Source organism: Melanotaenia boesemani, chromosome 16 (assembly GCF_017639745.1).
Source record: "Melanotaenia boesemani isolate fMelBoe1 chromosome 16, fMelBoe1.pri, whole genome shotgun sequence".
Lineage (NCBI taxonomy): Eukaryota > Metazoa > Chordata > Actinopteri > Atheriniformes > Melanotaeniidae > Melanotaenia > Melanotaenia boesemani.
Genome location: NC_055697.1, coordinates 20506133 through 20523892, shown reverse-complemented (window position 1 = coordinate 20523892; position 17760 = coordinate 20506133). Strand labels below are relative to the sequence as shown.

Sequence of the window (17760 nt, the reverse complement as noted above, 5' to 3'; positions counted from 1 at the left end):
ACAACTACCTGTACAGACAATGTGAATATATCAGGGTAAAATCTGAATATTAAATTATATTAGTTTTATCAACAGTGTACTTTTGACATGCAGGGAAACTCATCCTTCTACTTACTTGAACACAAATAATGCTCAAAAGAACACTAGGTCATTTCTGATTAATTTTCTTTCCATCAGTTGTTGTGCCAGTTGGAAAGCATTGCTTTCCCTCCAGACTATGTAAATCTAGGAGAGGAAAGAGTACAACAGTGGAGTGTCAGAATACGAGAGAAAAAAAAAGAAAATTAAGGATTGCAGCAAAAACAATTTGTGACTCAAACCCTGTATGAACGTACTTTTGCTGTTCTTGGTATCCTTTTTCCTGCCACAAAGTTTAATATTGAACAGATCCTGTATTTAAGTCCCTTTGAGCAATCTGTGTTCTTCTCCTTTTGCCTGAGTAAATTTACTGTCCCTTTGCTCCCCCTGTGTCTGATGACTTGGTAAGTGGTCCTGAAATTAATTTAGGCTCCACAGCTTTCATCCTGCTTGCTCTTCTCCTGCTCCTGCTGGTTTTTCCTGCTGTTTTGGATGGTTAAATGGTTTGAAAGATGGCTTGCAGTTGCAGTTAAGCATGCTGACAATAGCAGCCAGAAACTGAGAGCCTGTATGATATAGGAGGACACCTTAGCTCTACCTATGTTTCAGTGGTGCAGCCGTTTGACAAAGCAGCTTAGATATGGGTCTAAAGTCCAGACATGATCAAATCCCAGAGAAATTGCCCAGCAACTCCTGCTGACAGAGGACAAAGCAACCTCCATAAAGCAGTCAGATATAAAAAACCAGTTTATCCACTGTGGGACAAAAGGGAAAGAGCAAAGGAAAGAGAGAGTGTATCCAGCTGTTTTGCACAAATGATAAAATGGGTTACATGTCATTATTGTGTATAATAGATTATGTGAGAATTTTAATCATGAGCTCCAATTTATTCATATATATGTATATATATGTATGTATATATATATATATAAATATATATATATATATATATATTCAAGTGGCAATGAGTTTTCTCTGCAGAAAAGTTCTTCTCACCTTGTTATTTGAGCATTGCTGCGTGCATCCTTTAAAAGATGCTTTAACACTGATCATGGAAAATGATGATTTTGTCCATCTTCCTGCAAACAAATCCGAAAGGTTTGCAACACAAATTCTTAATAAATGTTACATTTTTTCATTTAAAAAATCGTTCCCACTCTTAATAGTAGACAGGTCGTGACTACAGGTAGGCAGGCCAATCCAGTACCTGATCCTCTTCTTCCTGCTCCATGCCTTTGTAATGTTTGTGAAATGTTGTTTGGCATCATTCTGTTGAGAAGTGATGCTATCTTGAATTCAGCATTTATTGCTCAAAAGTCCCAAGGAACATTTCCGCATTAATGTCACAGAAGTGTAAGTGAGCTTTGCCAAAAACACCAATAGCATCTCAGAGCTAGGCATTTGGACTTTTTGCTGATTAACAGGATCTGGATGATTCCTTCCCTTTTTGGCCTAAAGTCAGAAGCTACACACAGAACCCTTTTCTTCCACAAAAGATTGTAAATATTCATTCATTTGAACATAATAAATATTTCAATTGTGTGATAGTCTATTGAAAATGCCTCTAGGTCTACAGGTGATGCCTCCTCTTGACAAAGTTACATAACATTTTTTTTGCACAGTAACCTTTTTAGTGACTTGTGATTGTAGTGAGTGATGACTGCTGCAGTTCCTTGCCCATGAGCTTACAAGAGCTGCTTGTGAATGATGGTTCAAACAGTTCTTTGTGAGGGTAGAGGTCATTGGTGTTCAGCTTGCACCATTTGTCCTTTATTGACTGTAAAGCCTCCAGATTCTTTGGACTCCTCCAATCACAGAAGAGAAGGGAGAGAAATATGTAATCTAATCTTCTTTGGTAAAGATTGTTTTTAAACATGCCAATGATTTTCCGAAGCTTTTGTTGAGAAACTGTTGTCTAGATTTTGTGCCCATATTGGTCCTCAGACTCACTTTGTCATAAACGGTGAACCAAATCACTGCAATAATCAGATGACATCACCTATTAAAGAGCATCGTTATCAACATCATTACAATCGCAATTATTATAATTATTAAAATGTTACCATTTTCTTGATGAAAAAAAGTATTCTTAATTTCTTAATTTACTCCCTTTAGCCTTTAATTGCCACCATCCTAAGTGTATTTAGAATAAATACCTGGCCTTATTTTATACAGGCCTAACAACCCATTTGTGGTTGTGCTCAGCACTTATTGTGAAGGTACTGCAACTGTGTTTAAGTTTTTATAGTACACATTTGAATTTCAACATGTACCTCGAACAAAGCACGACATGGCAGTTTTGATTCATAAAACCTTAAACAAATGTAACTGCGAAATAAAATTCTCATTTGTTTACTTTCATGTATACACTTGTGGCATGTTAGGAGAGTGCTTGTCATGTGAGTTGCACTGCATTGGAATCAGATAAAAGTTAAGCCATTTTCAAATTATTGAAAAATATCCTCATTTCCTTCAAAATGGACTGGCAACCTGCCTCTTGCTTGGAATTAGCTGGGATAGTCTCCAATCTCCCGACAACAATAACTTGAATAAGTGGGCAAAGATAATGCATCAGCATTCATTCACAAGTAAAATTTATATTTCTTTGCTTCATTCAGAGAGTCATTGATACTATAGATTATTGTGCTGGTTGTAATCTAACACAAAATTCTTCCATTCATTTATTTAGTATATCCACTTTTTCAAACCCAGGGTTGCTGGAGCCCATCCCAGCAACCTGGACGGAGACAAACTCATACCTCGTGAAAATTTGGAATCTCAAACTAACACACCTTTTTTGGACTTGTGGGGAGTAACTGGAGAGAACCCAGACATACATGGGGTTCTTCTCAAAAGACCCAGCCAAGGTTTGAGGCAACAGTGGTAACCAAAGCTTTTAAAACTTAAACATAACTAAAAACAATTACTTACACTATGAGTTGATCACTTTCATTATGAGCATACCAACTTCTAAAATCTTTATAGTTTAGGAAGACTTGTCAAAGATGAAATATAACTTACCAGTATTGTATCACACACACATACATACAATACAGTCATGCATACACATAGCAGACACGTTCACACTTACTTTTGAATAGAGTTTGCCTTGCCTTGTCTAGAGTTTGACTTAACACAAATAAATACATTACTGGTAAATGGTCCACAAAAATCAAGGTCAAACAGGTTTGAAATACTTGTTTGAAAAACTTGTAAGTCTTCAAAATGCATGAAATGAAAATATTCCCACCTTTTCCTCCATTTTCATAGCAACGTAGCAAATGACAGTTTATTTTACAAAGCTATGACTAGACAGTGCATTAGGTAAACTGAGACTAGAACTCCACCTGTTGGCTCACAGGGCAATGTAGAAGACACGTCAGCATGGGGAGGAACCTTAATTGAACCACTTATGCACCAATGGGAAGATGACCATTTGACCCACTGAGACTCAACTGTCTAGCAATTTAAGTAGGTGGTTGCATTTTTTGTTTTAGAACATAACTTCATCTGTGAATTTCCTAATCATTTTCCCTCATACTACTTCCTGTTTTCATTGGTATCCTTCCAAGAGAATCGTTCAACGCCTTGACGCACGTATGAAAACATTTCAGAGCCAAAGGGTTTTCTCAGTGACTATATGATGAACTGTATGATGTGTCTGGAGCTGACTGCATCGGGTGGATAATTAGGTGTCATGATATACATGTCTGAGTAACTGACTCATCTTACCATCCCTTTTGCGTTCATTGAGTAATAACAACATGATTCTTCACTGATTTGTTGTGCAAAAAGAAAAGCACGTGATCTTGATATTTTCTATTACTTAGAAGCTTGTGGTATTTTCAGTTCATTTTTAGGACTACCACAAAATGGGGACATATTCTGCAACTTGCACAGAATAGGGACTTTCTGCTTTGCTCTGTGAACTCCTGACATTACTGTGGAAGAAATCTGATTGGCTCTTTGCAGTTTAGTGACTGCAATAAAAAGGAATGTGACAAAGGTAGTGGAAGCAAGTTCGGAACAAGTTTAACAACTGATATATGTGTCATTTGCTCACCGTGATTTGTTTTGTCCCTAGTAACTAAACTACAACAGCATACAGGGTAGGACATATGGAGACAAACTTCAGAGAAACACTGCAGGCAGATTTTGATGCATTTGATATTTCTGAAGAGCTTGGATTTATCCTTGAAGAGCCACTGGTAAGTTTCATTGTCATCCTTTCTTTTATAGTAGAAAAGACTTTTTCCAGATGTTTTAAGACTACAGCACACGCAGATATATTTTTGTTTTCCGCCTTAGCTATATTTTCTCCTTCTACGTCTAAGTGTTTGGTCAGCAACAAAAGTGGCCCCTGTGGGCAGAAACAGATAAGTATGGTTGTTTTTGTGTCATGCTATGGAGGGTTATTGATCCAGTGGAAGTCTGTCCCTTAGCTTCTATTGAGCCCTTCACATGACTGGACCTGCCTGTCGTCTAACAATGTTCTGTAAATTGAAAATACCAAATTAAGATAATCTTGTTTATGTCTATGACTTAGCAGTCATTTGATAGGAAAAAGCAATATGACTTCAAAACCTTTATTACAGAGAAACTAATTATAGAACAGTCAATGTTTATTTTTTCTAGAGTATTCCTCTTCTGAATATCTCTGGCTGAGTTTTTTTTTCCTCTTTTCTTTTATGCCTCCTTTATTAAATTGCTTTTTGTCTCTGATTGATAGCAGCAATCATTTCCCGACATGCAGGTTATGCACCATGGAAAACATGAGCTGATGATATCATTGATTACAATCTACATGAAAATTTTCAACACACCTATCTACTCACCCATTCACACAAACACACATACACAGACACACACACACACACTTACACACAAAAGAAAATCAATGACCACATAATTTTATTCTCATAATCTTCTAGACTCACCTTCCAGACTATTATCGAGTGTGGTTGGACCTGGCAAATAATCTCACACATTTGATAGAGTCATGTAAACTACGGGATCTGGTTCATAAGGTAAGAGCCTGCAGAGCCTCAAAGCAAATACCAAACACTATTAGAAGGGAAAACCCATACATGTAAATGTGGGCTAACAACTTTATGTGTGAAAACTTTGATAGTGGTCATTGTTCCTGAAAATGGTAACTTTTAAAATCTGGTTCAGATGCCGGTTTTGAGTCCACATTTGTTGAGCAGTCATCGTGAGCTGAGGCTGGCTCACCTGGCCCTGGGGTTCATCAGCATGGGATATGTGTGGCAAGAAGGGCAGCACATACCTGCTAAGGTAAAACATCACTGCAGTGGAATGAGAGAGTAAAATGATATTCAGCCTTCTGTGCCATGGCAATGTGACAAACAAGCCTGACTTCTAGATAAACACTGAAATCTGGTTCTTTGCTGATTTAAAATGGACCAAATTAATGTTTATAGACATATATAATACAACGAAACTCAAAGTTTCATTATTAATCAGCACATCTGTATTTATTTGGATAAATAGACAGAAAAGGCTGTGAAAGAAATTATGGTACCTTTTTCCTCCAGACCCAGATTTTTTTCTTTTTTCTTTTTTTTTATTTTACTTTGTCATCAGCATTATTGTTTCAGTTTTTGTGAAATCACTGTTACTTTCTTTTCTTCTTTAAGTTTAGTTCTGCTTTTTTCTTGCTTAGTTAAACAAATACAACTGGCCATCTACTTTTTCAGGATGAGGAAAAGATGGTTGTTTCAGTTTGATAGAGCCCTTTAATACTGTTAATGATAAAGCTAAACTATGTGATGAGACTAAGAATGACACCAGGCTCTTTTAATTCAGAATCACATATGATGTGGTTCTCAGTAATCTACAATTTCCACATTTGATTATGGCAATTGGTCTGCATGCTTACCATTTTAGTTCAGATTATCAACATGCTAAGATTTGCTAAGATGCACTAAACTATTGCATGCTAACACGTTAAGTAGCATTTAGGAACAAAATCCTCTTTTGACTTAACAGTTTCCTCTTGGAGAATAAAATCCAGGTAGATTAGTAGCAATTCATGGTGATGGGGACATGTCAGGATGCGCTCATATGCTTTAGGAGAAATTGTTTGGATGTAATGTATTGTAATTGGTGTGATATTTCACAAAAAAAATAAAATATTTTGACAATATTTCAATTGGGACGACAGTGGCAGACCAACAAACAGGCAAACAATGTTGTGAGTTATCTGTAAATGGAAACTTTAATCCTATGGTTGTTTAACAGATTCTCCCCAAAGCACTGGCCTGGCCTTACTGGCAAGTGTCTCACAGGCTTGGCCTCCCACCCATCCTGACTTATGCTGATTCAGTTTTAGCCAACTGGAAGTTAAAGGATCCCTCAGGGTGAGCAATATCTTTCTTTCTTATACTTAACTTTGTATTTATAGTTCCCTGAACATTTGTAATGGCCACAGTACAATAAAATATCTTGGTAATTCTTTTTCCATTAAAACTCACTGCCGCACTGTTTCTTTCTTTTGTGTTTTAGGGATATGGAAATTGAGTAAGTTAACATAAGTTTCTCTTTCATCTGCCCTTTCATGTGATTTTGGTTGTATAATTATCTCATGTGATGTTTCAACAACATATTTTCAGTTACAGTAAATTAAAAAAAAAAATTCCCAAATAACAGGAACTTGGACTTGATATTTTCCTTTCCTGGTGGGGAGAGTTGCAGGGGATTTTTTATGGTGTCGTTGCTGGTGGAGATGGCAGCCAGTTCAGGCATAACGGTCAGTACTTTCCGCTGTTAATCTTCCTCTTTTTTTTTTTTTTTTGCCTGTTCCTTTTCTATTTGCTTTTTGGTGCTTGTTGCAAATTAACAATGGATTTTAAACTTTAACCTTTGGTTCAGGGGGCTCTGGAGGTGATGCACGGCATGAAAATCTCTGACCTCATCGGCATACAGAAAGGTTTAATGAAAGTAACTCAGTCTTTGAAGAAGATGAAGGAAACTTTCAAGCTCATGCACAGTAATTTCAAGTTAAAACTACCTCAACATAAATTTAATCAATTTACATGCTGTACCTTTAATAAAGGCTGGTAGGCTCAAGGTAATTAAAATGAATGAATTTGTGCTCTATGCAGATCATGTGGAGCCAGCTGCATTTCATGGAACATTCAGAATCTTTGTCTCAGGGTAAGTTTTTAGGTCTGCTCACGTGTCCCACATTTTGTAGTTAACAATGCTTTTGATATTCTCCTCATCTGGTGCAGATTTATCTTGAAGTAATAGAATAACCTTCCGATGTTCTGTCCCACAATGCTGCTCATCTCTGTTGCTGCACTGTACATTTTCCTAGATAACACACTTTTTTAAGTGCACATCTGTAAACGGTAGACTGATAGTACTTGTTTAAATTGTCTCAGGTGGCGAGATAACCCCATGCTTCCAAGGGGGCTTTTGTATGAAGGTGTGAGCAATGAGCCAATTTTGCTGTCCGGTGGAAGTGCAGCACAGAGTTCAGCCATTCAGTGCTTTGATGCTTTGCTGTGCATTCAGCATGAGGGTGAGGCAGGTAGGGGAATATCCTTCAACCTTTAACCTCCTCCAATGCATTTCATGAATGAATCATGCAGTTACTTGATAGTTCTGACAAAGAATGTTTCTAGGAAAGGTTGTTATTTTCCCCCTAAAGTCTCTTTTTCTCTTGCCTTCATTGATTCACCCTATCTAGGAGCCTTCCTGACACGGATGAGAGATTACATGCCTCCTGCCCACCGTCAGGTGATAGAGACTCTATCTGTTTGTCCGTCATTGCGGGATTTCATCATGAGTTGCTCCAGCTCTGACCTCTGCCAAGCCTACAACTCCTGCGTCTCTGCACTGGTGGATTTACGGAACTACCACCTTAATACTGTGACCAAATATGTCATTGTGCCTGGTAACCGTGGCAGGTCCATGGGCTGTCCTCTCAGAGGAGTGGGAAGTGCTCTGAACGGCACTGGGACTGGTGGGTCTAACCTCATGGTCTTCCTCAAGAGTGTTCGTAACACTACCAAAGAAGCACTGATCTTAGAGAGGCCAACTACGTCGAGAGAAAATGAAATGTAACTTTTATTTTTAAGTGTAATTTGGACACGTTAAATTTTTTATATGTTCCATGCTCATAAGGTTGTATTTATGAAAGGTTTACATAAAATTAATATGCAGAACAGTTACCTTAAAGTTGTATTTTTTTTATTAGCTGTAGTAAATTGACCATGCACTGCAACACATTTCCTCACTGTATAGTACACTGTAAATGTTAGGTGAGCATTGATAATCATGGTAGGTGAATAAAAGACTATGTTATTGTTTTGACCAGTTGTGGACACACTTCATGATATATAGTTTGCACTCAGTCGAATGATGCAAATAATGCAGTAAGGTTAGAAAAAGCTGGGGAAAGTAGAGGAAGGGAAAAATAAGATTCAAATGATAGAAGACACTTTTAAAATAAAGGCAAAAACAAGAAAGTGAGGGAATGAAAGGGACAGACAAAGCAGCAGTGATAAGGGCGAAGGATGGATGTGGGATCAGGTCACTGAGCTTGATAGACTGGAACCGCCTCCCCCCCTGCAGAACTTGAAGGTTGTGTCTCTTTTTTCTATTGAAGACTAATCACATTTGAAGAGATCATAGAGGGAGCACAACTGCACAGCTGCTGAGCTCTCGTCATGGTCCCTCTCTGCTTCACTATAGCACAAAAGACTGAAAATGAGAATACATCCCAGGCTGTCTTACTACACCCTGCAGTGATGTAGTTGTCTGTTGTCACACAGAGCTGTGAAGGGGTATTCCTTTTTAATTTATTTCCTTTTTTTTCTTTCTGTGAAATCCTCATTGTTGCATGCAGGATTCTTCTGAGTTATATAAGTTCATCTTATATAAATTTGTCACAAATATCTGTAAATATTACATCACTCTGCAGACCAGGGTTGAGGATACAATGCTTCTAGCCCAAAACTCACAAGCAAAGGAAAAGGGACTTGATTTACGTAGCATATTGCAAAACTGTTTTCTCAGCAACATAATTCTTTGCTTTTGACATCCAATAATGAATTTTAAGGTACAGGGACAGAATTTTGTTCTTTGTTTGTGCCCTGATGCACCATGAAAGTCTTGTTAAATTATTCCACCAAAGTTGTCATGCACACAAACTGCACCTGCAATATTTCCACCCTGTTATCATAAGAGGTCAAATACGTCTGTTTTGCAAAAGCTTGTACAGCCTCTAAAATATGCATAAAGTGTCCTTAGGTGTCACTACCATGAGACACCTTCCATGACAGTATGTGACACTTTGACCAAATGCTGTCAAATGAACGATCGACCGGGTCTTTACAAGCAGGACAGGTGGTGGAATGCTGTAAGCCACGTGAATTTTGTCCTTGAGGTAGTTTGACTTCCATGTGAGACTTTTTTTCCTCATATAGTTTTGCTTTGCTGTTTGTTTCTAGTCTGTTGGGACATCTGTACAAGAGCACCATTTGCAGCATCACTCTCGCTGTTTGATCAGGATTTGGCACCAAAACTGGCTTTAGTGTTGATGACAAGATTATCGTTTGGCTTGAAGTACACCCACAAATTTATACCCAGTACACTGAAAAGAATTGATGCTGAACAGCAGCCAACCCTATGTGTTACAGCATAATGCTAAAAAGCCCTGAAAAATACTGGCATTATGTGAAAGTGAGACTTTACTTGTCAACGAATGCAGCAATTAATCATTTTTACAGAAGCCACCTATCTATTCCATCTAGAATGAGCACACTGTCATCTTTAAAGGAGTGTGTTTCATCCTTCAGATGCAGGTAAAGTGACCTGAGGAGCATGCTCTCCTGAGCTGTGTTTTGTTTGTGGACTGGTTGGTTTGTCTCTCCTATTTAAAGGTCAGTGCACCTCTTACTGCACCAGCATGAATATACATTAATCAAACTTGTGTTTGGGTGCCTTATGCTCAGGGTAAGCCAGTTTTTGCCTGGGAACACTGAACGTCCCATAAGAAATATAGAAATGAGAACACTCAACTATGACCTGGATGATTAATAACCAACTGAAACACTTCTTTTAATGACTGATAAGAAAATAAACAAATAAATACAGAAAAATATATATATATATTTTTTTTACTGGGCTTCCTACTTCAGAACATATCCTTACACTTTACAACTCCTTTGCCTCTTGCACATACATGGGAGCACACTGGATCAGTTTCAATTAAAAACATTTTAATTTTGGTGTAGAAACAGTAGAAAAATGCATAATATTGCACATAATCACTAAATTGCACTTTCTTAAGGTACAGCTCTTTGCATGGATATTAGCAACCTGGATAATGTCATCTAGCGTGTAACCTAACGATGGGAGTCCAGCTCATGTTTTCCTGACATTTCTCAAACATTTAACATTGTCTACTCAAGAGCTACAGTTATAAAATGACTGTAAAGATTCATTAAATACCTGCTTTGCGACACTATCAGTGTCACTGCTACATGATCAGTCTTTTTTTTTAAATATATAACCAAAGCTGGTGGCTACAAATCTTTTCTGCTGAGTGACTAATATATTCCTTTAGCTCAGTATATAGCCCTTCTGCTCCTGCTACAAGTTGAGTGCACAGTCGTTTGTGTGGGTTGGTGCTTTCTAAGAGAAAAAAAAGAGACATTGCTAAATGGAGTTTGCAGTTAAATGACAAAACTACGAAGCACCTGTGTTAACTTGACATGATACAAATGAATAAATTTGTTTCAAGACTTCACATCTGAGCTTTGCTGTAACACCTGAAGTGACAAAGAGGCAAACTTAGTGGACTAAATGAAACATGTTAAAATAGTCTTTACTCTTTACTTTTTTCTTTTTTTTTTGAATTTGAAATAAAATAAAAAGTAAAAGAAAACATTTTTAAGTTATCACAGAAATTACTCTGCTGTAGAAGTAGTTTAAACATATGTGTTGATAAAACAACAACAATAATAATTATAATAATTATAATAATAATAATCATAATAATAATAATAATAATAATAACACTTCTTAATATTTCTTCATATTATACCTGCTTCAGGAGAAGAGTCCTAAAATTTAATCAAAAATTAAATTCACAGTACCAAAAAGATGAAGATCATCTAAAATACAGATTCTGCACATTGTGTCAGCCTGTAGGAGGAGATAACAACAGGGTAAATCAGGCAAAGTTGGCTGTCTAGTTGATTGAGGAAGAGCTAAAGAAAGGGACTGACAGAGAGAGAGAGATAAAGGGATAAAGTTTGAGATGTTGAGGAAATCAGTTATTAGCGAAGCAGATGTACAGTCAGATAAACAGCAGCATGTTAATAAATAAGGGGGAAGAGAAGAGGATAGCAAAGGGTTGTAAGAACAGTGCTGGCATTCTGTCACATACTGTTTTGCGTCATTCTTTTAAAGCATGTTCCCATCAATGCTCAAATGTTTGTGCTTTGCTGTAGGTTGGGCTGATGTCCATTCAAAGATTATAGCTTCAGTCATACAAGACTCTCCACAGGGTGCCTCCTCTTGTTGCCAAGCAATATGCTCTAAGGGGAAAAGATCATTGCATTTATTGGAAGACACAACAGAAAACTGTGTACACAAAGTAAATAAATAAGTCCATCTTTACACAGATTTAAAAAAAAAAAAGAAAATTACAAAAATGCATGTCACAGCTCACCTAGTTTTTTCAGGTGGATGTCGATCCCATCCCGCAAACATACCAGAAAAAGGTTAGACTGAATTTAAAATGTTTTATGTCTCTGTTGTCCCCCTGCTGACCTGACAGTCTCAGCTCAGAACTCTAAATCAACTGGCCTCCATCGTCATCCGTTCACATGGACTGAGCACCTCCATCTGAATATTCCTTCCACTTTGACAATAACTGGGGTGTTAATGCTCCCATTAAAATGATTGTCTCCAAGGCCTTCATGTTTTATTCAGAGGAACCAGAGTTTCCAACGGGCATGCTTCTTGGACTCTGTCTTGGATTTGCGTTTTGGGGTAGATGTGAACACTTCATTGGAATAAGGCAGAGCAGGGCATTGTTGGCTATCCAGGGGGCAAAGTCTCTTCATCAGGGGCTGGAGCTTATCCTCCTGCTGTTTAAAGTCCAGTTCAACACTGCAAAGGCAAGCATGAAATACAGAATTTAGATTATTTAATTCATTATTATACTTTTTGATAAACAGCAGCATCTGAAACATTCACTTGATGGTCTAAAAAGTTAGTGATTTGACTGCTTGGGAACCATAAAATTTATGACTAAGTGTTCTTTGCTATGATAATGACTAACTGATGTCCAGATGAAGGCTGGAATAAAAGCAAAAGGTTCAAATGCACAATTAAGCACACTGGCGGCACATGTTAGTTTCAGCACATATCCATATTTTAGAGACTCTTCTAAGTACTAGAGTTTCTTGTATCTTCTCTCCATTTTCTATGCCTGCAGTCAAAAGGCTCTTCCGCATAGATAATTTGTATTAAAAAAAAAAAAGACAGAATGTGTGCTGCTCCTGACATCAGACCGCCACATCCATGAGTGTAATCCCAGACTGGTCATCGTCTGATTTTGTTCTGCCACAGTCGCTGAACTCTCTCCCTGATTAAATCTCTCAGGCATGAGAGAAATGTGGGACTTAATCCCATCCAAATGAAACCATTGAGTGGTGGAGCAGACCCTGATTAACTGCCTGTATTCAAGCAAGGGATAAATACACTATTGTATACTATCTCCTCTCACTTCATAGCTATTGATTTCAAATGCTCTGTTAATATATTTTCTCTTAGGTTATGCAATAACATTAAAAAAAGAAAAATATAACAGGTAAAAACCATTTGCTATCTGCATTCCAAACTAACACCCCTAAACAAAGCTTGCTTTCTGGTTTGGTTTTTTGATTCACTGTCATCTTCATCATTTGTTTTTCCATTTGCATTCAAATGACTACCGCAAGTTATGGAGCTCATTTCTGTCATTCAGAGGATTAAACAGAGAAGAATGACCTTAAGCTACAAAAAGAGACCACACCTGATGAGGCAAGGTCAATCATGTGGTCCTCCCCTTGTCTGGAGGAAGACAAATGGACATTACAGTGCAAAGCTTGCCCTGATAGGTTAACTGCTTTGATGGGCAGTGTAATTAGTTTGCTAAAGAATATGCTTGAATCAAAGTGCTCTAATGAAACTGGAAACTGTCCTCATCTCTGTGATGAGTGTCAGTTAAGAGCAGAGCTCAGCCTCCAGAGAAGAGACCCCATGGATGACTGGATAGTGGCTTGATAAGTTGGATGTTCCAGTGAATCAGTTAATTAAATAAAATAAATTCAAGGAAATTGGTTTGTAAGTGCTTAAAACTTAATATTATTATTAATAAAAAAAAAGAAGGGCCTTTTGCTTGTTTTGTTGAATCAAAGCAAAAACTCCAGTTCCACAGGCTTTTCTTTATTCTCTGACGCACATTTTTTCTTGTTCCCACTTCAAATGAAAGCTAACACTAGCACGTCCTCTGAATACTGAATCCATAACAATGAGCCACTCCGTTTTCAGACTACAGTGAAAGCCTTTATCTAGGCAGAATAGCTGTTTCTTGCAGTATGTGCTGAGCATCTCTTATTTATACTATCCATTGTTCCATTTCCTTTTGCTTTTATCACTGTATCTTTTAAAACTTTCCATCTTTTAAAGCTGCTGTTCAAATAACATTGACTTGACTGAAAGCAGAACAGAAAGACAGTAGCACACTGCAGCACAAAGTAGCCTCAGCAATTATTAAACAATTAATCACTTGGCAGATCATTGTGATTGCTGCACAATGTGGACAAATACCTGGTGGGAAGCCAGAGGCAGCACTTAACGATTCTGGTGGCACCAGGGAGCAGGTGCTTTATCTAACAAAAGCCCAATATCTAAGATCATCTGGGTGCACAAACAGATTGAAGCGGTTGGAGACAGGGTAGCTTTTCTAGGCCATTCAACAAAGCAGATTAATCATCCTTTTAGCTATGCAGTGTGAGTAGCTGTTGCTGTGATCAGTGGTGAGCTGTTTGTTTGTTTGTGGTCGTGGTGTGCTGAGCACCATTCAATAATTGTTGCTCCTGGGAGGGAAATTGCTGCCGTGAGATGTCTTTGTAGCACGGCAAGCCCTATTTATTCTGCTACTGTTCTCTGCTCTTTTGTGCTGCTGGTACCTTTTGGCTTAAGTCTTTTCCTTCCCTTGAGTTCCCCTTCCGCCATGCACAGTTCAAACGCTACACTTGACAAAATAAAGTGGTTCAGGCGCAACATAGTGTCACGTCTTCATAAATACATGATGTGGTATCATAGGTTTAATCAATGGAGAATGGCAGTTGCTTCCTCCACTGACAGACAACAACTGAAGTAGATACTTCCCTTTAGTTGTGACAGTTACGTGTGGAAAATCCTTCCTATGTCACGTACAGTATATCCAATTCAAGAGCTGCAGTGGGTGTTAGTTATATTGCTTTCTGCTCCACAGACACACAGACAAGAAGCCAATCTCATTAATGAGAGCAGAATAGAATAGGCAATCTTGACAATTGTGCAACAAAACTACCACAGCTCCACCATCTCAGCATGGGACACAAAAGTTAATTAGATCCTTGCATCTGATCATGTTGAAATGCACTTGCCTTTTCCTCAACTTAACTGTTTTTCAAAGTCATTGTTAGTTTCAAATTGGAAACGCTACATTGTGTAGTTTGATTCAAATGCTGGATCTTAGTCAACACAGCATGACAGGAATAGAAGCCTGTAACGCTTTGATCTGAGCATGGTTTTAATATGAGCTTCTGCTGTAGTCTAGGCTTACTCAGTGGTAGGCTTGTATTATTTGGAATTGATGCTCTTGTTAATGCATGCAGATAAGCATGGCGAGAGAACAAAAGGAGAAGAGTGTGGACACAACCCCCATCTCTGAATTGTGTGGTTCATTTGTGTCAGATGCTCCATTTTAATCATGAGAACACTAATAATAGTCTAATAATAAATTTAAATCCTTGCTCTAGTTGCATGTAGCCTTGCAGATTATTTTTATATCTGGTACAATATACAGTAAGCTGGCAAACTATGAGGATGCTACAATCAAAGTCACTTATTGCTTTGAGCCTATTTCTATTTGCTTCATTGTGTAGCATTTGTTCTCAGGATTATACATCATTGCTTTCAAGATGAAGAAAAATTTAACCTTTCTCAGTCAACAAACCTGCTAAATACCAACAGTTATGATACAACACAGGTGAGCTGCAATAAGGTCCGGGGGGACTTTCTGAAACAACGCCATACATAAAATGCTTAATGCTATAATCATCACAAATTAAACTTAATTAAAGATGTACAAATTACCTGCACTACAAGCTAAAGTTAGGTTAGGAGTTATGTAATATGGGAGATTTTTTTTTTTTTGAGAGACTCCTATTTCCAGCTCTGTGATGGACATTGTCATAAGAGTTACTCCTGTAATTTATCATCTGTAGACTAGGCCTATCTATCCTTATTTTACTTGCCAAATGTATGCCCTATTTGTAGCTGTGATGTATGAGATGCTGCAAAATACCAAAGGGTGGGAGGAGACTGCCTGGATGCGACTAGCAGATTGACTACCCGAGCTCGGCAGCTGCTCGGCCTGAATTTATCGCACATCATGATATGCAGAAGCTCTCTGATGTTTCAGGGGCCAACAGTGTTGGTTACAGTTGCAACACACACTTTTAGGGATAATACTATGTTCCAACTTCCTGTTTATGGTTTGTTATGACACTCAGGCTTCTTTATCAATGTGTCACAGAGAACTCTGTCCAGCCAGGTGATTGCTGCCGTCCTATCAGTTGTTTAGCACACTGGACAAAGCAAAAGGAGAAATAACAGGTGCCAGGGATGGGATCACACAGCAGTTGGAATAATGAGGTGGCTTGTGTGACAGAACAAAGTGTAGGAAAACTGGAAAGATAAAAAAAAAAAAATAGAGAAATTTGTTTTGTCTTCTTGAGCACCCCAAGAAAGTTTTAGTATCTCAGTTTTGCTGAAGAATACTAAACAGTGCTATTTGCAGAATTTAAAGTACTTTGGCAGTGATAGATAAGATCATGATAAATTACCACCCTGCTTGCCAAAACTCTTTGCAGAGACTGTTAAAAAGCTATTGGACAAACTGAAAAAAAATAAAATAAAATAAAACTTTTTATCAATAGATAGCACAGACAAAAAGAAACTCTTCTTTATTTGTAGTTTGCAGACTTCATCATTCTGATTTTATTATCGTGCTTTGGTTTGATGACAATAGGCTGAGGACACTTTGTTTTATGTCTCTAAAAACCATTCAGATTTTGTTCATTTAACTAAGTTGCTCTTTTAGTTGGATATTATCAATGAAATGCAAAAAAAAGGTAAACTTTAGAAGCTTTACTGAAGATTGTGTCTGTCATAAACCTCATTTAACAAAATGCAAAATGTTGCTGATACATTTTTTCTGTTCAGTTCCATGAAATCTAAATATTCATGATTGTTATATTCACTGACACACACTTAGCATGACTTAACAAAATCTCCTCACACAGATAACACACCTCATATTCAGATTTAAGTATATAGTTTGAAACACAATTTGACTGCGACTTAAATCCCAGTCTTTGCAAGCAACAATGATGCTCAACTCCTAAAAACATATTGATTGAACAGACCCATTTTGATCAATAATGACACAAAATCACAAGGTCATAAGGACACAAATTGACACATGCTGCTTCTGAGTCAGTGCATATCTTGATTAAGTTTAACTCAATGCTAATTTTTACGCACGAGTCATAAATCAAGCAATCATCATAACTGAAACTGCTTGCCATATTTTGCCATTTTAAGCCTCTCAGAGGCACTACACCAGTTTGCAGGTAGGATTTATTTTTATTACCCTAAACAGAAGAATTACCTGGAATACTGTGTTACAGATGAGGAAATGTTCCTTAATTTTCAAAAATATATCTTAATCTTTGTGGTGCTACTCGGTCTTCCTTTGTAAACAAGTGGGACTTAATCGGGGTGATTGTAGCATGTAAATTCTGCATTACACTAATTGAGAGGTCTAAAATAAAATACTATTTTTCCTGCTGAAAGAGAAATGTTGACCTTGGCTCTCTCATTCTTTGTGTGATGAAAAGAAACTTTAATGATGTTCCCACTACAAAATTAAAGTCATTATCAAAGATCACTCCAGGACTCTTGGCAAGAGATGAAATGAGGTTTTTTTTTGGCCTGAGTTCAAGCCTGCATCTATTTTTTTCAATATCTCACTGTAGATTATTTGTTCTGAACCTTGAGGAGCATAAAAAAATAAATACAAAAACAAAAACACTGACTTTTACTGAACTCCCCAAGGAGTTCTGTTGACTAAATGAGTTAAAAACTGTACCAAGGTAATCAGACTTAGCTGTGTAAAATGCAGCAATGTTATGAAGAAATACCAAATTACATTTTTCTGATGTAAGAATCAATCCTGATTTTGTTTGCTGCTTGAGGGAGCGCTGTCCACGAGCAGAGCTGTCTCAGTTTCCCCTCCTATTTTCTAGCTCAGTGAAGTGCTTGAGACTCAAAGTGGGCTTTAGGTTTAGAATGAGGAAGAGGGTTACAAAGTGCTTGGGAGAA

General features: G+C 37.6%; 2 protein-coding genes across 3 annotated transcripts in view; one reads left to right on the top strand and one right to left on the bottom strand.

Annotated features, from left to right (window-relative positions):
- Nucleotides 1-4085: 4085 nt before the first annotated feature.
- Nucleotides 4086-8270, top strand: LOC121655149 (indoleamine 2,3-dioxygenase 2-like). Its single transcript, XM_042009597.1, has 10 exons — nucleotides 4086-4286; nucleotides 5010-5105; nucleotides 5254-5373; nucleotides 6340-6458; nucleotides 6604-6618; nucleotides 6748-6847; nucleotides 6970-7087; nucleotides 7203-7254; nucleotides 7485-7633; nucleotides 7793-8270. Exons 1-10 carry the CDS (start codon nucleotides 4197-4199, stop codon nucleotides 8167-8169), a joined length of 1236 nt encoding a protein of 411 aa, XP_041865531.1. The 5' UTR covers nucleotides 4086-4196; the 3' UTR covers nucleotides 8170-8270.
- Nucleotides 8271-11191: 2921 nt separating this feature from the next.
- The window catches only part of insyn2ab (inhibitory synaptic factor 2Ab), a 32079-nt gene continuing 25510 nt past the window's right edge, over nucleotides 11192-17760 (bottom strand). For both annotated transcript variants that reach the window (XM_042009632.1, XM_042009631.1), the window contains 2 exons: nucleotides 11786-12228; nucleotides 11192-11651 (listed from right to left, as the gene is read on the bottom strand). In XM_042009632.1, the coding sequence (XP_041865566.1) occupies nucleotides 12045-12228 (184 nt within the window). In that variant the 3' untranslated portion in view covers nucleotides 11192-11651; nucleotides 11786-12044. The remainder of the gene's footprint in view (nucleotides 11652-11785; nucleotides 12229-17760) is intronic.